General features: G+C 41.8%; 1 protein-coding gene across 1 annotated transcript in view; it reads left to right on the top strand.

Annotated features, from left to right (window-relative positions):
- The window catches only part of LOC136884250 (methionine adenosyltransferase 2 subunit beta), an 80,771-nt gene that overhangs the window by 12,620 nt on the left and 44,222 nt on the right, over positions 1-23,929 (top strand). The window contains exon 3 of the mRNA XM_067156313.2: positions 3,676-3,828. Within this exon, the coding sequence (XP_067012414.2) occupies positions 3,676-3,828 (153 nt within the window). The remainder of the gene's footprint in view (positions 1-3,675; positions 3,829-23,929) is intronic.

The raw sequence follows: 23,929 nt of genomic DNA, 5'->3' as shown, positions 1-23,929 counted from the left end.
TAATCAGCAGATCCAACTCAAATTATTGAAATTTAAAATTAATTCAAAATTAATCCACTGACTAGAATTTAAAAAGAGAGACGATGTACAATGATTATGACTTAAACAATCAGTGGATTCGACACGCAATGCACCACCTTCCCAGAAACTATCTTAAAACAATTGTATATACTGACCAAGAGGCTGCTTCCAAAGCACAATCCTCAATCAATGATGCTTGTTGTCTAAAGGGGTCCAAAATTCAGGTCAACGGCCCCTCATAATGGTACTTATCGCTAGTAAAGTAGAATTTTGGTATTTCACATGTAGCCGTACTAATCATGAGTAACGTAGAGTTATGATGGTCCACACATTGTGGTACTACTCACAGGTAATGTAATACGCACAGGTAATGCAGACCTGTGGTGTTTCTCACATTATGGTGCTACCCATAGGCAACGTAAGCCCATAGTGTTCCTGACATAGGTGAACTAATCACAGGGACTCGTACTCTCCCGTGGTGTTCCTCACATAGTAGGTACTAATCACAGACAACCGGACCCACGGTGTCGCTCATATAGTGGTACTAATCACAAACCTATTGTGTACTTAACATAGTGCTTAATCGCAAGTAAAGGCAACCCATGGTGTTCCTCATGTGATGGTACTAATTACAAGTATTCTCATGGTTTTAATTCAATAATCCCTTGGTTGCCTCTTTTAGTCACCTCTTATAATAGGCAGGGGATACCATGGGTGTATTTTTCATCTGCATCCCCTACCCACAGGGAGTTCTGCATTTGGTCCGCGAGAGTTATTTTATAATGCCAATATATAAATGGTCCATTATTGGACATTATAAATTTTCCAGCAAACTCATTCCTGGTTGCCACTGTTTCGCCCCCGTGTGCTAGGTTGGGCTCATCAGTTGGTACCTAGCACACCTACCAAGACGCATAGCTAGTGCATACCGTGGAGGGCCAATGACCTTTGATGTTAGGCCCCTTTAAACAACAAGCAAGCATCATACCGTGGAGGCTACTGCATAGGCTACTTGGAGCCATCGGCAGTGTCAATGCACTATAAGAGACTTTGTCTCATTACCAAAAATTGAAGCCTGTTTGGCCATCAGATGATATAGATGTTGATTCCCATAGGGAATATGAAATATTTGTCCAGAATGAGTAAATTTATAATACCAATATATAAATGGTCCGTTATTGGACAGAGCCCGACTCGCTGGCTGAATTGTCGGCGTACTGGCCTTTGGTTCAGGGGGTCCCCGGTTCGATTCCCGGCCGGGTCGGGGATTTTAACCTTCATTGGTTAATTCCAATGGCCCGGGGGCTGGGCGTTTGTGCTGTCGCTGACATCCCTGCAACTCACACACCACACATAACACTATCCTCCGCCACAATAGCACGCAGTTACCCACACATGGCAGATGCCTCCCACCCTCATTGTAGGGTCTGCCTTATGAGGACTGCGCCCGGCTAGAAATAGCCACACGAAATAAAAAAAAATATTATTGGACAGAGACAAAGAGACAAAAGTCTCTTATAGTGCGTTGGCACTGCCAGTGGCTCCAAGTAGCCTACGCAGTTGCCTCCACGGTATGCACTAGCCATGCGTCTTCGTAGGTGTGCTAGGTACCAACTGATGAGCCCAACTTAGCACACAGGGGCGAAACGCTGGCAACCAGGAATAAGTTAGCTGGAAAATTTATAATGGCCAATAATGGACCATTTATATATTGGTATTATAAATTTACTCATTCAGGACAAATATTTCAGATTCCCTATGGGAATCAACATCTATATCATCAAAGTTATTTTATTTCGCTCAAGTCCGTTGGCAAGCCGGTTAAGACCTCCCTATCTGCCACCTGGAAGTATCACCTCTCCCTCTGCTACGCCAGCGTAGTACGTTCGTGGGGAAGAACTGTTTTCACATTGTATTGTTGAAAGTTGAATTGCCGGGCCTGTGTTGTATAAGGCACAGCTGAGCGCTTACTTCCTCGTCGATCAATCCTTGTCTTGGCAAGCTTGTGTGTGGCCTTGTGCTGTACCAAATGTGGTCTACTGTTTGCTGGGAGTAGCAGCCAAGTAGGGGAAAGTTTGAGGGGGTCGAGGGGAAGGAATAGGGCAGGCTTGTATTCTTGTTGGAGTAGTTTTTCCAAAGAATATATTACTCTTTATTTCTTCAGAAAGGATGTTAAGGTTTTCTGATATTCCATCTAAGTTACCATTAGGATTCGTTCTCTGATCTATGTGTTTACTTATTTTTTTTTCCATTACAGATTTGAACTTCATTGATGGTTTCCACTATGAGTCACACACATTATACCTGGCATTTGTTTTCCTCTTAAATATGTTCTCAATTTTCGCAGTCCTCTTGACTATTTGAGATTGTGACTGAATGAAGACAGACTGTCATCTTAAAATTAATATTGTGATTTTGTCCTCGTTTTTAATGTGACACACTGAACTTCTAGACTAAGAGGTTCTCAACCTCGCCATAACCACTTATTGTTTTAATTTCTTCATGTCTCCCTTGTTTTCACACTCTTTTTTATTGTATTTTAACATATTCTTTTAACATTACTTATGTAGTTTTTAAGCTTTTTTTACTGAAGATGGCTCGAATGAGCTGAAACATGTTTGATTAATATCACTCCATCTAAGGAATGGAGATATGTGTTGAATAGGAGTACAAATTAAATTTCCTCTGTGAAGAGAAGGAAGTCATTCAAGGCACTGATCCACAGAGGGAGCCCCCCTTGTAGGTGGGAGCGGTAGAATAACACCCACGGTATCCCCTGCCTGTCGTAAGAGGCGACTAAAAGAGGCCCCAGGGGCTCTGAACTTTGGAGCGTGGGTTGGCGACCACGGGGCCCTTAGCTGAGTCGTGGCATTGCTTCCACTTACTTGTGCCAGGCTCCTCACTTTCATCTGCCCTATCCAACCTCCCTTGGTCAACTCTTGTTCTTTTCCGACCCCGACGCTATTAGGTTTGCGAGGGCTAGGGAGTCTTTCATTTTCACGCCCTTTGTGGCCCTTCTCTTTCTTTGGCCGACACCTTCATTTTTTGAAGTGTCGGATCCCTTCCATTTTTCTCTCTGATTAGTGTTATACAGAGGATGGTTGCCTAGTTGTACTTCCTCTTAAAACAATAATCACCGGGCGAGTTGGCCGTGCACGTAGAGGCGCGCGGCTGTGAGCTTGCGCCCGGGAGATAGTAGGTTCGAATCCCACTATCGGCAGCCCTGAAAATGGTTTTCCGTGGTTTCCCATTTTCACACCAGGCAAATGCTGGGGCTGTACCTTAATTAAGGCCACAGCCGCTTCCTTCCAACTCCTAAGCCTTTCCTATCCCGTCGTCGCCATAAGACCTATCTGTGTCGGTGCGACGTAAAGCCCCTAGCAAAAAAAAAAAACAATAATCACCACCACCACCACCACAGAGGGAGCTACTTAGTTTGTATGTGTATTCCTCAAGTCATGTGATGAACATATTTGTGTGTATGTGGGAGAGATCTTGTTTCCTTAAAATATAAAAGATTGAATTTATATTTCAAAAGTATATACTGTAAGCGAACTTGATTGCAATGGAATGCTTTACACATGTTCTGGTGATAGTTGGTTTGTCAGATGTTGCTGCTGTATTTAAAGTCAGATCTCATTGTTTATGTTCCAGTGGAGAATTCTGTTCCCTTCCTGTACATCAGCACAGATTATGTATTTGACGGAAGGTCTCCCCCCTACAGCACCGAGGATCAGCCGAACCCTGTCAACTTGTACGGCAAGACTAAGCTGCAGGGCGAGGAGGCGACACGTGCAGCCAGCCAAGGTAATGTCCTCAAACACACATCTAATATACCAGATTTTAGTCAGACTTCACTACACTTATTATATGGCTACAGCAGCGATGAGTTGCGTCGGGATGGGCCAAGCCGAGAGCAGTGGAGACTAGTCGAACAGAAAATCAGAAAGTTTTTGTTTGTGTCAGATGGGAAGCTGTTTTCATTGCAGCTATTTTATGAAGTGAAAATGCAGTATGCAACAAAACACATGGTACTGAAATTTCAAAAATGCTCTAAACATCACGATACATCATTATAACATGCAAAGTGATGACGGCAACTTGTATATAAGTGCGTCTGCAATTTTAAAGCTTTTCAGTCTGTTGAAAACACTGATTATAACACATATCTAGGGCTTGGATTTTTGATGTTGTTTGAGCCATTGTCCACCCACCCTATTCTGTGCTAAACTTATAATTTCTACGTAACTAATACATCCTACATATACTCTAATCTGCTTGTCATATTCACATACCTGCCAACCTTTACGGCTTTTCCATAAAATTTACGGAAAGGCAGTGTGTTTGACGGTTTTACGGAAGAACTATAATATTTTACAATTTTACGTACCAAGATCTTCTTATTAAAATTCGTGCCAGAACAAGCTTCCACTGGTCGCCATGTGGTCAGCAAATATTCTACACATCACTCTCATTTATGTTCATCCGATTGTTAGTCTTCGACTAGGATTAAGAGATGCATCCTGAATCCTAGTTGATCTATATTGATTTGTGTTGAAAGAGACTGACTCTTGAATAACCGTTCACTTGTTCTTGTAATGCACTAATTTGTTCGATAACCTTTACAGTCCTGTATAAAATATAGGTCTTTTGTTCTTCACTACGAATTACGAGGCATAGGTCGTATTGTAGTTACGGAATTTAACATGTGAATTATGTTCGTCGCTGAATTTGTTTCATATTTATTGCCACGTGTTGCGAAGCTGAGGTTATGTAGTTGTGAATTTATTGTGTTCGTTGCTTATTTTGTCTTGTGATGGTATTGTTTTACTGATAGATCATTTGGTAAGTTGACAGGTACCTTTGTCTATCCCTACCATTCTTACCTCCTACACTTCCCTCAAAAACTAACTGAACACGTTTTGGTATCTTAAGATGTATCCTCTCATTCTATCACTTCTTCTGGTCAAATTTTGCCAAATCATTCTCCTCTCACTGATTCTATTCAGTATCTCTTCATTCTCGATTGGATCTACCCATACACAGATCAGATGTAAGGCTTTTTCAGGCGTTTGCTCTATCAACCAGTGTTTTGTCTTAGGTCTGACTCTAGACTCATCAGAGTGGGATGTGTCAGACCCTACCCACTGACGCTGGGGTGTATGCAGGTGAACTTATCAGAAGCCCATTATAAGAGGCACAGTCTGATAACTGCATATGGGAGATAAATCTCCACATTCAATACGGATCCAAGAATGATTTTTATCACATGTAACTTACCACTTAGCCAAGCAGCTCGTTTCTTTTCTGCCAGCTCTTCCCAATCCAACCTTTGCAACATTTTCAAAACACTACTCTTCTGTCAGAAATTACCCAGAACAAATCGAGCTGCTTTTCTTTGTTTTTGTTTTTTCCAGTTCTCGATTCAAATAATCCTGGTGAGGATCCCATACACTGCAACCATACTCTAGTTTGGGGTCTTACCAGAGATTTATACGCCCTCTCCTTTACATCCTCCGCCTGTAGCTGTTGGTCCCCGTTTTGGGTGTCAAGTTTGGTAATGGCCACTTGACGTTTGGCCAGACAGTCACAGGTGATACCGTGTACTGTCACATATGGTAGCCATAGAGGAAGATGAAGAAGTGCCATAAATGCCCTGACCTGGCAGGAGCTGGATAAGAGAAAAGGACGATGATTATAGTAATGGCTTTACATCCCACTAACTATTTTTATGGTTTTCTGAGATGCCGAGGTGCCAGAATTTAGTCTCACAGGAGTTCTTCTCTGTGCCAGTAAATATACCGACACGAGGCTAACGTATTTGAGCACCTTCACATACCGCTGGACTAAGCCAGGATTGAATCTGCCAAGTTGGAGTCAGAAGGCCAGCACCTCAACCATCTGAGCCACTCAGCTCGGCATACATGATTATGAGGGGCTACTGTAGAGTAGTTGAAATGTCAACACATTTAAAATGTCAACATAAAAGCTTGTCGATCTCCATGATTAGCAATGCCAGGGAAAATGAGCCCCTTAATACAATTTATTCATCATCATCATCGTCGTCGTCGTCGTCGTCGTCATCATCATCATCATCATCATCATCATCATCATCATCCATTTCCCTTGTCCATCTCCTGCTGGATTGGGATGTTTATGCCACCTTGCCATCTTCCTTTATCCTACCACCGTTGTTCCTCCTTAGCTGTGTTCAAATCCAATTATGCTATTCTTGATCATTTTCAACCACCTTAGTCTGGGTTGCCCTTTTGCCCTCTCTCCTTCTGTCTGGGTTTCCATCATCCTTCCCTCTTCACCCCCTGTGGGTGGGGGTGGTAGAATAACACCCACGGTATTCCCTGCCTGTTTTAAGAGGCGACTGACTGAAAGGGGCCCCAGGGGCTCTTAACTTGGGAGCGTGGGTTGGCGACCATGTGCCTTTAGCAGAGTTCTCGCATTGCTTCCACTTACTTGTGCCAGGCTCCTCACTTTCATCTATCCTATCTGATTTTCCTTGGTCAACACTTGTTCTTTTCTGACCCTAACAATATTAGAGCATTTGAGGCCTAGGGAGTCTTTCACTTTCACACCTTTCGTGGGCCTTGTCTTTCTTTGCCCGATATCTTCATTTTTCAAAGTGTCGAATCCCTTCCATTTTTTCCCTCTGATTAGTGTTATATAGAGGATGGTTGCCTAGTTGTAATTCCTCTTAAAACGGTAATCGCCGCTGCCACCACCACCACCACCACCACCACCACCACCACCACCACCACCATCACCACCACCCCTCTTCCATCCTTTCAACATGTCCAAACCATTTCAGTTTATTCCTCTCCATTCTGTCTTAAAGCTTTCCCACTTCGATTTCCTTCCTGATGACCTCATTTCTTTCTCTGTTCTTGTCTTTCCTGTCATACTTCTTATAAATTTAATATCACTGGCCTGGATTTTATTCTCCTGTCTTTGTGTCAGTGTCCAGGTCTCTGCTGCATATGTCAATATTGGGCGGTAGTACATCATATACAGGGTGGGTGGGAAGTAGCTCCCTAGTTTTAAGTGTAGATCACCTCTTTACACTTCATTGATACTGCCTCCCTTGCCACCAGGTTTCTCACACTCTGGTAGAATGCATTTCCCTGTTGAATCCTTTTACTGATGTCCATGTCCACCCCTGCATCCTGCATCATTTAATATAGACATTGTGGGAAACCATTATCAGTGTGTTGTTTGAATCATCACTCCATAGACTGGTTTGATACAGCTCCCCATCCTGTGCTAACCTTTTTATTTCTACATAACTACTATATCCTACATTACTCTAATCTGGTTGTCATATTCATACCTTAGTCTACCTCTACCGTTCTTACCACCTACACTTCCTTTGAAAACCAACTGTGCAAGTCCTGGGTGTCCTATCATTCTGTCTCTTCTTCTCGTCAAATTTAGCCAAATCGATCTCCACTCACAAATTCGATTCAGTATCACTTCATTATTGATTCAATCTATGAATACAAACTAAAAGGTTGAAAAGGGTTTGTCTCCAACAAAGTTGCAGATGATGGTAGTTGGCAAAAAAATACATCGATGATATATTGGTTTTGTGGAATAACATAAAATCCCATGGCAAACTCCTGCACATTTGAAAAAAGGTTTTACATTTAAAATTGAAGTGCCATCACAACCAAAAATAAGAAACAAGAGTGCTTTACCCTTAGGAGAGATGGGCTCACCAAGTGATGGGAGCTCAGAGTAAACACGTCTAGCTGCTAAGACATTCAACCAGGAAAGACAACCGAAGCTCCTTTGCTCCCACCGAGGAGCAGAGAAGTTTGAGAAAATGGAAATTGAGTAAACACAAAAGGAGACCAATAAGAAAGAAGAGTTAATCCTCCGGACTTTATCTTAATAATAATATCAGAGAATGTATTGGACTCCAACCTATTCAATACATTACAGGATGTTAAAATTTTTAGTTAAACATCGTTAAAATGGAGACATGTTTCGCCCTCCATGTGGGGCATCATCAGTCATATCAAAGCACCTCAAAATTAAACCAGACGTCTGGTTGGAAATTATGAACATAATATGTAAGAAAGAATACATTAAAAAACATGTACAAGGTCCTATCCTAAACGAAATAACAATAGACTAGTTACACATAGTAAAATACGCTAGTGGTTTTTTAATATTAAAATGAGGCCATCATATGCACAGTATAAAAATGAAAGTAATCAAAGTCTATATGATATTGAGTTCGATGGTAGTTCTACGTAGTATATACAAATGTTGGCAAAATAAAACACAATTTATAATTACTGTACACTTATTTATAATTGTTAAAATTGATGAGGTAAAACATTCCAATTTGTCTATTTGTAATTTGGCTCCAACCAAAATAATTCGCCCTAGGATTCATGAGGTAGTCAACTCCGTTGGTCACTCATATCTCCATTTTAACGATGTTTAACTAAAAATGTTAACATCCTGTAATGTATTGAATAGGTTGGAGTCCAATAAATTCTCTTATATTATTATTGAGATTCTTTCAATACAGAAAATAAAATGATTTTCATTACTTGTAATGACTTTATGTTACCCAATAGAAAACACTTTTACTCTGCTCATTGAAATCGCTCTTATTCCTTGCTGATGCTATCAATTGCAGAAGTTCGGGAAAGGTCCAGGTTTATGAAATCAGGAATAATGCTTCCAGAATTGTATATATTTTACAGTACAGTATGTTTCAAAAGTCCAAATGTTCCGACCAACATTTATTAATTATCACAATACCAAAATTTAAATTATACATTTTTTATACAGCCAAATAAATGAGAGTTCCCATCAGTTCATTCAAACTGCTGCCTTCCCATCAACACAAAATACGGATGATAATGTGAAGCATCATATGAGGCAAGGATGGCATCATATTATAGAAATTGCTTCACTATTAACGTTCAATGTCAACAGATACCTTGCAGTCACGGTGCAAGGAAGCAGCTATCCAGGTGCTTAGCTGGGAGGTTCTTCCAAATTCCCCTTATTTCCTTGGAAACTTGTTTAATAATGAAACTGCTCTTTGCTCCATACCAGCATATTTCTTTAGGTGTGGAATTAAAAAAAATTGCCTCAGCGTTTGCAGAAAATCCCTGATAATGCAGGATAATATGTTACTTATTAGTTCGTATCTCTGACGTGTAAAAGTAAAGACGTTTTCCATGCAGCGAAAAAACGCTACAAATTCATGCAACAACCTAATATTTCCTTTCTGGGCTTCCAGGGTAGACCCACGTTACATGTTGATTAACTGACATGTCGACTGTTGCTGCAGTAGCCTTCTGCTTAGGTGAGTATGTTCAAGAACTTCCTGTCAGCTGTGATTTGTGCCAGATCATCTTGTACACTGGGTATCTGTCTATCACCCCTTGTTAGGTCCGAGGACTATTCGGTCGTCCTCTTCTCATTTGAACCTTCTGTACCTTGCTAAGCTTCTCTACAGCATCTTTGCTTATCTCGTGTATAATTGTCATCTGATGCCATTTCATTGGTAGTTGTTGGACGTCAGAAAAATCCCATCGGAAGCTGGATTGAACAACGAAATCGTGAAGAGGATTATGATTTTATGTACAGGGTGTTTTAGATAACCTGTTTCTTTGCATTGCATGTGAAATGTCAAAGTTAACAAAACCCTCGTCAAGTGACTTTATAACTAGACCAGGTTCCACATTCATCCTCCTTTCCCTTCATCCAGCTCCTGCTGGGTCTCATGGCACTTCTTCACTTTCCTCTCTCCTTCCCCCATTCCTCTTCCATAATTTTGTCCCTCTCCAAGTATATTATTCTTGTATCGATCCACATTGTTCTAGGTCTCTTCAACACCCATGGTATCCCCTCTGTTGTAAGAGGTGACTAAAAGGGGCCTGAGGGACTCTTAACTTGGGGCATTGCTTCCACTTACTTGTGCCAGGCTCTTCAATTTGATCTATCCTCTCTGACTCTCCCTTGGTCAACTCTTGTTCTTTCCTGACCCCAACACTATTAGGTTGCCAGGCCTAGGGAGTCTTTAATTTTTGAAGCCCTTTGTGGCCCTTATCTTCCTTTGGCCGACAGCTTCATTTTTTGAAGTGTCGGATCCCTTCCATTTTTTCCCTCTGATCAGTGTTGTATAGGCTAGAGGATAGTTGCGTAGTTGTACTTCCTCTTATAACAACCAGTGCTGCCATCACCACTGCTTTTGTTTTGCAAGCCGCCCACTTCATGACCGTATCGATGAGTACAATCAACAAATTAATTTTAAAACCACCTAATCGGTACTTTTATTTTTTTGCCTTGGGCAAAATTAAAAATACATTAGCACACACAGAACATGATTCGACCACTTAGTGGTCATCTTCAGCTGTATAAAGATAGTTGAGATGAAAAACATTTGGACAGTAAGCACATTAAACCTTAAAACTATGTCCCATGTGATCTTGAAAACTATTGCTCTAGATGCTCTAAAAGATGTTAAAAAACTTATTTACTAATAAATGTATTTAAAAAATTATCTTCAAGTGTGTATGGTGAGGCACTTTTAATTTAAGTAACCCTCTCACAAATGCCTCAAGACATTGACTTTTTTATTCATGCCACCTAGTGTTATTACAAAAAGTGTATCACCACAGATGCTTTAAATATTTTTAAATATGTATATTAGTTAATAAGTTTTTCCCAACACAACTGTAGACGTGAATTGTAATTTAAGTATCATCCACACATATTACCTTACCCCCTCCCTTCGTAGGTATTTCACTCTGCTGGCGTGAATCTATTCTCCTCTCTATTTGGCATTGTCCGGGTCTCAATACATTTTGTACATTATCTCTTTACACATCCTTATTCCAGACAAGGTTTCTTACACTCTGCCCTGTTGCACCCTCTTGCTAATCTCTATGTCCAGCCTTGTATTCTGCATTAATTCACTCCCTAGGTATTTGAAACTGTCCACAATTTGAAGGTTTTGACCACCAATTTTCACAATGCCTTTCACTTCTCTTTCTCCTCTTGATATCACCACGGTCTTGCTTTTCTCTGCATTGATTTTCATATCATATTTTTCAATTTTCTCATTCAGTGCAGCAAGATGTTCTTGTACTTCTTTGTTGTTAATTCCCCACACCACAGTTTCATATTTAAGAGATATTTATATATCTTTGCATCTTGAATGAAATGTAATCAAACAAGAACAAGTTTATTTTGTATACAGGGTGATATCTTCCACCGTGTACAAACTCTAGGGATTGATCGCGGAGAGGATACGGAACAAATATGGTCTAATGAATGTATGTCTGGAAACGCATGGTGTGCATGCTAGTGACCATGTATTCAGTCATACTTTGTTAGAGAGACTGCAGGCCAATAAGCGCTGTACAATGCCGCCACACTTACAGTGTGCTTGGTTTCCTCCTAGAGGGTGTACTGTTCCTCATACGTCATGCCCTAGCGCCCTCTCCTGCCATACTAATTGGTACTGTTGTGGCCGAGTCACTTCTCGTGCTGACTCACCGGGTAATGGATATGTGACAGCATTGTACACAATATTCGACTTGAGAGCTTGCCAACATGGTGTTTACTTACGGCAAGGCAAATGGCAACGGGCAGCACGGTTGTATCAGGAGACCTATCCCCGCCGACAACAACCACAGCATTCAATGTTTGCAACGGTTTCTTGCCGTTTGTCTGAGACAGGGTTGTTTAAGGAAGCAGGAAATCATGAAGGACGTACCAGCCCTGTTCGGACACCAGATGTGGAGGAAAATGAGATTAAGACTGTGCAAGGTGACTGCCATGTCAGTACCAGGCAGTTGGCTCACCAGTACAAGGTAAGCCAGATGATCGTGTGGAAAATTCTCCATGACATTTGTTACTACCCTTATTCGTTACAGCGTGTACAGGGCTTACTAGCGACAGACTTTCCACATCTGAAGCGGTTTTGTCACGTAACCACGATTTATGGCATCCATCCTATTCACAGATGAGGCCACTTTTATGCGGAGTGGTATCTTCAACTTTCATAACAGTCATCTGTGGGATTGTATGCAGAACCCCCATGGTTTTGTGCCAGCCAAACATCAGCAGTGGTTCAGCCGGAATGTGTGGGCCGGGACCAGTCTTCCTAACAGGCTGGAAATATCAGCGTTTCTTGCCTCCCGTGCTGGAAGACGTACCATTGATGATTCGCAGGGTTACGTGGCTGCTACATGATGGTGCTCCAGGCCACTTCACCGTGAACGTCCAGGCGCATCTCAATCGTGTTTCCCTGGTCGATGGATCGGACGAGGAGGTCCAGATGCATGGCCTGCTCGTTCACCAGATCTGAACCCGTGCAATTTCTGGTTATGGGGCCATGAATGCAGAACCCATTGCAGATGAGGAGACACTGGAGCAGCGTATTCATGCTGCTTTTGACACTGTTCGGATGTAGCCAGGCCAATGTGAACGTGTGAGACAGAACATGCTACGGCGCGTACACGCATACGTGCAGGCACATACTGTAGCTGTGGCTGGCTGGTGCAGCGTGTGTTAGACCGCCGTCTCTGTAACAAAGGATGATTGAATAAATGGTCCCTAACAAACAAACCATGCATTTCTGGACATACGTTCATTAGACCTTTTCTGTTCCGTATCCTCTCCTCGATCAATATCTAGAGTTTGTACACAGTGGGAAAATTCACCCTGTATTTTGAGAGTTTTTGAGAAAATATAAGCTATTCATTTTATTTCGCATAAAGTTGCCTATTTTGCCATTTTTCATCCAAATTTAGCAAGTTTCTTGAAGTGAGAAAGAAGTTTATGAAAACATGGTCAGGTAATTCATGTGATTTGTGTCAGTTGACACAATGAAATGCCTACGATTTAAACTTCAGGTACTGGAATGATTAGGTACTGATCTTTGGAGATATGGTTTCATAGGTAGTAAATTTTGTATTATTCTGTATTGAAGAGCAGTATAATGTAAAACAAAAACTAAAGGTTTCAACCTATTCAGTACTACTTATTGTAACCTTAAAAACTCTTATATATGTAACTGTTTAAAGGTTACAATAAATAGTATTGAATAGGTGGAAACCTTTAGCTTTTGTTTTACATTATAATTATGGTTACTCAGAAGTAGGTAGTTCTACATTAGCTTACCACTGAGACATAGGAAATTAACAGCTGTAATGATCTTTAAAACCAGATAAAATAGCTTGGTTGCAGTCCTGTGGACAAGAAACACATGCAGCTGATTCGTAGTTTTTACAGTAGTCAAAGAAGTATAATCATGTTGTAGTATTCTTCAGGTGGTGCAGTTCTTTCCCCCAGTAGAGGTGAGCTGCATGCACCATTTTTAAAAACCACCTACCAGCTCTCCTGCTATTCTTAAATATCTGGCAGTATCGGGAATCGAATTCGGGTCTCTGAGGACGGCAGCCAATAGCACTAACCATTATGCTATTGAGGCGGCCTTCATAGCAGTCAGTGAAGTAACATTGCCATGATGTCTAAGGAGAACAGCTCGCAAGCATTGTTAACACATTGAAGATCTGCCCTGCAGATCTCCGTATTACTGCAGTCAATAGTTGTGGAAGGCCCCGGAAATCTCCTTTTTTTAAAAAATGTACTGGCTTAGTTTCCAGCTTGTTGCGCTCTCTGTTAACTCAAGTTTGAACTATTTGCCATCGTGTCATGGAGTAGTAGGATCACTGATGTTTCTGCCGATATGTTTTTCCACTTTTACAATTATTAACCATGAAAACAACGTATATTACACAGGTGAACTTGCGTGCTCCTAGAGACAATTGTCAAGAAGGCATGCCTATGGCAGTGTGCTTTGTGTGAGTGATGATGAAGTATTTCAACATTTATACACAGATTCATTATCTGATGTGCCACACGGGTGACAAACCCTGAGATTTTTTTTTTTTCCTTTTCAGCTGACAGTACTGGTATGTGACAGCCGACAGTAGCTGCCGGGCTACCAGAATTCTCGCTTTTATGCACCTTGTATTTCCTTGATCATTGATAAAATTTTCAGCGAGATTACGAGTTCCAAATGGTGTACTCATGGAATATAAACTGTTGGTATCGCTGCATCTTTCCGTCTTTAAACCTTCATGTATTTAACAAAATTACATTGGATGTGTGGAGCTATTCCCTGGAGCTCCAGTGTGGATGTTAACGTGGCACGGCACATTCAGTTGTTGATTGATATCGATTTTTTGTGATTAATTATGTTCACACCGGTTATCATAGGTACTGAGTGACAATAAATTGGATGTTAACATTGATGCTTTCACGGCCTCTACTTGCAGATATGATGTGGGCTTTTGAGCTTATACTGACGCAAAATCGGGAGGTTGTGGGTTCGGATTCCACTTGTGTCCGGTTGGCCATTTTTGTTCTGTACTTAATATCTCTTCAACACGTAATAAATGTACATAACACAATCTAATAAGTTGAAAGTCTGTCTCGATTACAATGCAGTGGTGAAAATTCAATTTTAATCAATATTCAAGGTAAAACTCTTCACAGTCAATCAATCAGTCAATACTGATCTGCATTTAGGGCAGTTGCCCAGGTGGCAGATTCCCTACATGCTGTTTTCCTAGCCTTTTCTTAAATGATACATACATCATTATAGACTGTTATGCCTTTCAGCGTTCAGTCTGCAAGCCTCTGTGAATTTACTAAACGTTACCACAATCCTCGATTTGCAACTAGTGTTGTGGCCTCATTTAGTTCTATACCTCTTATCTTTATATCATTAGAAACCGTTCAAAGAAATTGGAAATTTATTAAACAACTCCTGGGTAAGTTATTCCAATCTCTAACTCCCCTTCCTATAAATGAATATTTGCCCCAATTTGTCCTCTTGAATTCCAACTTTATCTTCATATTGTGATCTTTCCTACTTTTAAAGACGCCACTCAAACTTATTTGTCTACTCATGTTCAGGTTCCCTATGGGAATCAACATCTGTATCATCTGATGGCCAAAGTCTGTCATAGTGCATTGGCACTGCCGGTGGCTCCAGGTAGCCTACGCAGTGGCCTCCACGGTATGCACTAGCCATGCGTCTTAGTGGGTTTGCTAGGTACCAACTGATGAGCCCAACCTAGCACACGGGGGCGAAACGCTGGCAACCAGGAATGAGTTAGCTGGAAAATTTATAATGTGCCATAACGGACCATTTATATTGGTATTACTCATGTCATTCCATGCCATGTCTCCGCTGACAGCTCATAACATACCACTTAGTCGAACAGCTCGTCTTCTGTCTCCCAATTCCTCCCAGCCCAAACTTTGCAACATTTTTGTAACGCTACTGCTTTGTCGGAAATCGCCCAGAACAAATCGAGGTGCTTTTCTTTGGATTTTTTCAAGTTCTTGAATCAAGTAATCCTGGTGAGAGTCCCATACACTTGAACCGTACTCTAGTTGGGGTCTTACCGGAGACTTATATGCCCTCTCCTTTACATCCCTGCCATAACCCCTAAACACCCTCATAACCATGTGCAGAGATCTGTACCCTTTATTAACAATCCCATTTATGTGATTACCCCAAGTTTCACAGAGTCAGAAGAAAATCTCGACTGTTCACGAGGAAGACTTCTAACGATATGAGTGGTTGAATTTAAGAATGCTTTACCGTTGGAGCTGTAGAGGTACGCTCATTCGTCACCAGGTGGCTGGCTGTATGCTGGCTCTACAAAGCTTTTAAAAGGTTTTAGGGTCCACCTTATTTAATACTGTACAATTTGTTGTCTAGATGTAATTACAACATATTATGTTTATTCAGGACTAGTTTCAATGCTATTCAGCGTCATCATCAGCTGAACAAAGGCGTTGGAAAACTGGCAATCGTATAGATTATAAATATTAACATTTTCACAAGTTGAACTCTTATTATACTACACTTAAATTATATATATAGAAAGATACAATGTTTAGCCTTCCTTTCTCAACAAGTCGAATGTACAAAATTATTTAAAACCGTGTGCTATCAAATTTATTACAGTTGTAATCTTTGAGTTAGTTAAAATTAAAATTCACACACAAAGCTATTTCTTCCACAATGACCCCCGATCCCCCTCACACTACCACTCCTCAGTCTCTTCTTGCACTTACCTCTACTCCTCCTCTCTTGCCCCCCCCCCCACTCGCAGTGCTTCAGTACGCTTCGCTCAGTCAACGACCTTTTGAGGTGAGTCTTATGAACACTTTCTCTATTGGACACGATCTTATATCTCGCCTTTCCGTCCACGACATTATACCTGGTATATTGTTCTCATCATTCACAGGTTCCGCATTTGAACTGGGAAACACAGTTCTTGTTAACAGCTTAAGAACTTTCCCACCTCGGGAGGCTTGTTACACACAGAACAATACCATCGAGCAGGACACTATTCAACTACTTGTAATCATATTTCTCAGTATACACAGAATACGAAGTGTATTGAACAAAGCACAACGGGTTTTTTAATAGTTTCATGTGAGAATTTCAATTTGACCTCACTCTGAGATTACAACTGTAATAAATTTGATTGCACATGGTTTTAAATAATTTTGTACATTCAACCCGCAAGTCTTCGACTTGTTGAGAAAGGAAGGATAAACATTGTATCTTTCTATATATATTTAAGTGTAATATTATACGATTTCAACGTGTGAAAATGTTAATATTTATCATGTTTATATGATTGCCAGTTTTCCAACGCCTTTCTTCATCTGATGACGCCACCGAATAGTGTCAAAATTAGTCCTGAATAAACATAATATGTTGTAATTATTTCTAGACAACAAATTGTACAGTATTGAATAAGGTAGACCCTAAAACTTTTTTTAAAGCTTTATAATCTCAGTTCAATACGGATCAAAAAAAAGTTTATTACTTTAAAAGTATTCTAGCACACCACTCCAAGCGGCAGCTGATGACAACATTAAGCTCCAGTTAAAATGTTCTATCATTCCACGTGTGTGTGAAAAGTAACATAGAGAACATAGATGAATCAGGGATGAATGTGATAGAAGAAATAAATAGAAATTAATAAAATAAAATGCAATGAAAGACACTGGATAGAATAGAACAGAGCTGAAGAATGGAAAGAGGATCCTCTGGTTTTCTCCACATACTTTCTATCCATTCAACATTTGATTCAACTCCTAGCCTATATTATGAAGCAAGCTACTCCCATACAGTGGTTACCAGTGTTAAGTCACATTCCTCCTCCAGATCTCAGATGCAAAGATGTTCTGCTAAGAGAATCTAACAAAATAATGAACCATCCAAAACTGCCAATACATGATGATATCAGTGATGCTCAAGACCACTCAGAAATATCTGTCTTATTTTGGGAAGAACTGCTCAACATTACAAGACATCTCTGGCAGCACTGAAGCTCAGAGAAGAGAACGAAGGCACCAGTGGTGAAGTCTTGCTGCGTAATACATCCGACTTACACCACATCACGGTTCTTTATGTCTTCCTTGAGTTTGTCATCAGTGTTCAACACCAGCTCTGGGTGGAAAATTACACCATGGATCTGGTTCAGAGATTTACGCTTAAACACTTCGACAGAAATCTCGCCAATATGGTCACACTTCAGCAGCATCTCCACTTGGCATGGACGTGACTTCATATGCATCAGGCTGAGTTTTGCAGCTGAGTACTCTTCCTACACCAACTCTACGTTGAGGAACGCATTCCCTATTGCATGTTTCTGTGGTGGTTGGTAGCATGTTTGTTTATTTATTTAGCGTATGGCTAGAGATACAGTGTTTGTCTTAGGTAGGATCTACACTTCTATATACGTATATCTACATTTTGGATGTAGTCTATAATTTCTGGCAAAGTCACTAGCACTACCATTATACTTTCTTGTCTTACAATCGATGATGATGTGCTGGATCATCTGTTGTGTAGCACCGCAGTCACACTCAGGCGTTGAAATTCTGTTCCACTTGTTGTGGGAGGCTGGTTCGAATCCTGTTCAGTGTGGACAGTAGTCTACGAAGGAGGTTGAAACCAGGTGGTGGAGTCTTCTTCACAGGAGGCATTGTTCGGTAGTATTTGTCGTGGAGGTTTTGATGTAGTGAGAGCCAAATTATGTGTAACATATATCAAAGTGCATAAAACATTCAAATCAGGTTAACATCCTCTTGTAGTGTGGATTGGTCTTATTTTATGTTGTAGTGAACTTCAACAGGGAACTATTGAACCTCTAAATATTGAGATCTTGCCAATGACAACCACATGTAACACGTGAAATGTGTGAGGTCTTACCTTCATCTAAAATGGGACACTGATAAATTCCTCAAAACAATTATTTTCTTTTGCTATCTGTTCAACATCAAGCCATTCCAACCCAGTCTGTTCCATAAGTTGCTGGCATAAAGATCATTTTCCAACACCGGGAGTACCACTGAGCCATATTTCACAGTTATTTCAGTGATTAGCTGGCCAGTAATATGTGTGATGTTTTACGACTTGATAGATGCACTTTCTATTGATATTTTAATTTGGTGGTTTGTTCCATATTTTAATGAGTCATTGTCCTAGTTTCCCCCGTGGATTTTTTCAATGTTCTTTTTAATAAGGTAAGGGTTATTCTGCCCGAAGGCAGGTCCGAACCTCCGCAGAGGTGTTCCTGAGCCGGAGTTTACGTGCGGTGGGGTGGCCAGTTCCTTTCCGTTCCTCCATTCCCTTACCCCCCACCAACAGCGCGTGGCAACCCATCCAACTCCTGACCACGCCCAATGTTGCTTAACTTCGGAGATCTCACGGGATCCGGTGTTTCAACGCGGCTACGGCAGTTGGCTTCTTTTTAATAACTTTGTGTAAATAGTTGAGCACTGATGGTATTTAGATAAAGATTTTTACAATCACATAGAATGGGTACCGTCCACCTAATCAATACTTTATTATATCTTGTTGCTAAGCAGTACCGGTTTCGACCTTCACAGAGGTCATCCTCAGCTGGTCATAAGATCTAAAGTTAACTTAACATATAGTTTTAAAACATTACTAAATCTAATGAAGAATGTCACATGATGTGGGTGATGATATTAAAATATACAATATATAAAATATACAATGATATGTTGTATCTTCTGGTTTAAAAACAAGCGTCAGTATTCTATGACATGTATATGTTACATAAAATTCTAGTGTACTGTTCGTGAGTGGTAGATAATTTGGTGAAGTACAATTTCAACACGTAAAATGTTTATGGCATTCTTGAGGTACACTTTGAAGTTCAGTTCATATTGGTGAATCGTTGTATACATTCATTGGTATGTTTATACTAAACATTCTGGAACATTCTATGATATGGATGTAATAAAATTTATCAAATAATACATTAAAATACGATAAAATGTTCAAGGTATTCTTGCGGTACGCTTTGGAATTATATTAATTTTGTACGTTCACAGGCATGTTTGTACCAAGCATTCTAGAACATTCAACTATGTATATTGTGTTTCTTTTAAGTTCATATGATTAAGAATGTTGGATGATGAATATCAGAATATTATGGTGTGTCATTAGTTTTCTTGGTACTAATCTCGTTAAAAGATATTGAGTAGGTGCAGATGCTCCCTCTTTGTAGTTTTGTTGTTGGACATTCAATAATATAATCCTGTTGACTGGTCGAATGGGTACAGTTAGGGAGCACGTCGTGTACAATTAGATGAAGATGTCCGCTAAGTGGATGAAACATGTACTAGTATTTGCTGTCAGGTAATATTTTTTTATCTGAATAAATAGTGATTTGAATTGGTGGATCTTTTTCATTTGTATATGTTCAGTGACTTCAATATAGAACCAACATGAGACTTTTAATATATAATCCCTGCCAATAACCAGTGTTCCGATAATAAACCCTGCGTGCGCGTGTTGTCACCCTGATTCACGAGTGCGCCACTCAGCACTGCCATGAGGTCGCCGTTGCTGTGATTCGATTCACTCGAGTCAGTCGAAGGAATCAATACACTGCTTCAAAGCATACACTCAGTAGCCAACACTAGTGTGTCCATGCGAACACAAACATCCAGTCCCGAGCCAGAGGAACTGACCTGATGTGGTTAAAATCCATGACCACCGGGCGAGTTGGTCGTGCGGTTCGGAGCACGCGGCTGTGAGCTCGCATCCTGGAGATAGTGGGTTTGAACCCCACTGTCGGCAGCTCTGGAGATGATTTTCTGTGGTTTCCCATTTTCACAGCAGGCAAATGCTGGGGCTGTACCTTAATTAAGGCCACGGCCGTTTCCTACCCATTACTAGGTCTTTCCTGTCACCTCATCGCCATGAGACCTATCTATGTCAGTGCGATGTAAAGCAACTAGCAAAAAAAAAAGAAAAAAGGAATAATCCAAGGCCCGACTGGGAATTGAACCCAAGGCCCTCTGAACTGAAGACCATTGTGCTGACCATTCAGCGAAGGAGCCAGACCACAGTTCTACATCCATTCCTTCTCAGCCCCTCCCCCAACGAGCTCATTTCTGCTTCCCAGCTTCATCGGGAGGGCGAGCATCAACACTCATTCACCTCCTGTAGGTGGGGGCGGTAGAATAACATCCACGGTATCCCCTGCCTGTCAAAAGACAACTAAAAGTGGTCCCAGGGTTTCTCAGCCCCTTGACAGCGATCTCCGTACATAGTATAGACTTCTTTTTCTTCACATGCTGCTGACCTCCATGCGTGGTATAGACCCCAGTAGGCCTAAATTCACTTTGTTCTAGCTTGTAAAGTTTTAAAATTGTTAAAATAGAAATGGTATATCTTTGAAGCTGAAGATCTCTGCCTTCCTTTTATGTATGGTTTTAATATTGAAAACATTGCTAAGCAGACAAAGTAAGGGTCTCCATACTATGAAAAAATGTAAAATTAAGCAATTTCCTCAATTGTGCCAAAAGTTGAAGGGCTAAAGTGTCCGGAAAGGTTTCAAATTGTGAGTTTTGAATAGCTCGATCAAACTTCCGTCCTAAATGCAGTTCCGGGAAAATAGCCTAAAATCGCTTGTTTCTTTACTCATTTTCTTTTTCCATTCAAATCCTAGCCAAATTAACTTATTTACATAATGCTTTCTTAATGTGTTTCTTGGTTCAGCACCCTCAGGTGTTTCTTGATTTTTGTACATTTAAGTTGTGAGTTGGATTAAAGTAAAACTCCATCTATTTCATTACTCTAATTTGTTTCAGGATGACCCAATAAATGCACGCGCACACTCGCACGCACACACGCACTCTCTCTCTCTCTCTTCTAATTATTTATGAATGGCCACACTTACAAATTACTGTCTGTTTACAAATTGCTCTTCCTTATGGCGCACCAGGCAGTTCAACCCATTGCTATACCTGGGGACGCTTAATCCTTACTTTCACTTCCCCAAGTCCAGTCACGTCACACAGCAGCTGTGCATAGACCGCTGGATTTGAGCACAGGGCTCTGGGCCACTCGACACATTACGACTGTTCGTTGGTTCGACTCCACAGACAGTCCAGTAATTTACACAGTCACATGCAGTGAACAACTAAACAGCTCACCAGTATTCAACAGCAGGACGATACTCTCAACAACGAACATTAACACAGGTCCACTTATCCTCGCACTTATTATAGCGGCTTTCCTCGCTGACTCACGGCGATCCTCAGTCCACAGAAATACATAAGCACACAGCACATGCCTTCCGTTCCGTCTACTCACTGGTCTCTCCGATGCCACAACGCCAGCTCCCCGTTCAGACCTCGGTGGGACACTAGCGACAGTCAACACCCCTGTCGCTTTCACCCCAGCCACCGAACCCCAACACACTGAGTCTCTCACTGACTCCATCACGGAGCCCAACTGTGACTGACTGTCCGCGGCTAGTCTCCCTTTTTATAGCTCGGATGATTTGAACCAGAAATTTTGTGAGGTGGCAGAACGTTCTCATTGAATCTCCAAGAAACTCACAGGTAAGCCAGCCGACGAGAACAATACACGGAAAGGCTGGCCCCCACTAGCTGGCTAGGAGATCTCAGGTTGTCTGAGTCACCAGCCCCTTCCTGGAAGTTCTGAAAGGGGCTACCACGGGGCTGGCACGTAACAGTATGTACATAGAAATCCTCAGTAATATTGAGTAAAGTGCTTTTGGGGGCTAGTTTCAGGATAGCCATGTCTCTTTCATTGTTGAAAAAATTATGTCCAGAACAACAAGGAGATATATATGTATGTATGTATGTATGTACACTGACTGACAGAGCAAATGCAACACCAAGAAGGAGTGGTTCGAAAGGGATGAAAGTTGGGGAAAAAACAGAGACGGCACGGACGAATAATTGATGTTTATTTCAAACCGATATGCAGGTTACACAATGCGCACGGCATCGACTCAGTAGGATGTAGGATCACCGCGAGCGGCGATGCACGCAGAAACACGTCGAGGTACAGAGTCAATAAGAGTGCAGATGGTGTCCTGAGGGATGATTCTCCATTATCTGTCAACCATTTGCCACAGTTGGTCGTCCGTACGAGGCTGGGGCAGAGTTTGCAAACGGCGTCCAATGAGATCCCACACGTGTTCGATTGGTGAGAGATCCGGAGAGTACGCTGGCCACGGAAGCATCTGTACACCTCGTAGAGCCTGTTGGGAGATGCGAGCAGTGTGTGGGCGGGCATTATCCTGCTGAAACAGAGCATTGGGCAGCCCCTGAAGGTACGGGAGTGCCACCGGCCGCAGCACATGCTGCACGTAGCGGTGGGCATTTAACGTGCCTTGAATACGCACTAGAGGTGACGTGGAATCATACGCAATAGCGCCCCAAACCATGATGCCGCGTTGTCTAGCGGTAGGGCGCTCCACAGTTACTGCCGGATTTGACCTTTCTCCACGCCGACGCCACACTCGTCTGCGGTGACTATCACTGACAGAACAGAAGCGTGACTCATCGGAGAACACGACGTTCCGCCATTCCCTCATCCAAGTCGCTCTAGCCCGGCACCATGCCAGGCGTGCACGTCTATGCTGTGGAGTCAATGGTAGTCTTCTGAGCGGACGCCGGGAGTGCAGGCCTCCTTCAAACAATCGACGGGAAATTGTTCTGGTCGATATTGGAACAGCCAGGGTGTCTTGCACATGCTGAAGAATGGCGGTTGACGTGGCCTGCGGGGCTGCCACCGCTTGGCGGCGGATGCACCGTACCTCGCGTGCTGACGTCACTCGGGCTGCGCCTGGACCCCTCGCACGTGCCACATGTCCCTGCGCCAACCATCTTCGCCACAGGCGCTGCACTGTGGATACATCCCTATGGGTATCGGCTGCGATTTGACGAAGCGACCAACCTGCCCTTCTCAGCCCGATCACCATACCCCTCGTAAAGTCGTCTGTCTGCTGGAAATGCCTCCGTTGACGGCGGCCTGGCATTCTTAGCTATACACGTGTCCTGTGGCACATGACAACACGTTCTACAATGACTGTCGGCTGAGAAATCACGGTACGAAGTGGGCCATTCGCCAACGCCGTGTCCCATTTATCGTTCGCTACGTGCGCAGCACAGCGGCGCATTTCACATCAGGAGCATACCTCAGTGACGTCAGTCTACCCTGCAATTGGCATAAAGTTCTGACCACTCCTTCTTGGTGTTGCATTTGCTCTGTCAGTCAGTGTATGTCTGTAAGTCAGTGAATTAAAACCATTTTCTTTTGAGACTTTACTGTAAACGCTTGAAAATAATATGAGCTAAACTCTTATAACAGTGAATTTTTAAAGAGATTGCTGCATTTTTTAAGTCCTTACACTTGAATGGGTAATGTGTCGCTCAAATGTTCCATGTCACTGAGAACTTAACTTGGGAGCATGGGGTCGGTGACCATGAGGCCCTTAGTTGATAAATAATGATATTGGCTTTA

Source organism: Anabrus simplex, chromosome 12 (assembly GCF_040414725.1).
Source record: "Anabrus simplex isolate iqAnaSimp1 chromosome 12, ASM4041472v1, whole genome shotgun sequence".
NCBI classification, from domain to species: Eukaryota; Metazoa; Arthropoda; class Insecta; order Orthoptera; family Tettigoniidae; genus Anabrus; species Anabrus simplex.
Note: the sequence above shows the minus strand (reverse complement) of the source record. Positions and strands in the feature narration are given on the sequence as shown.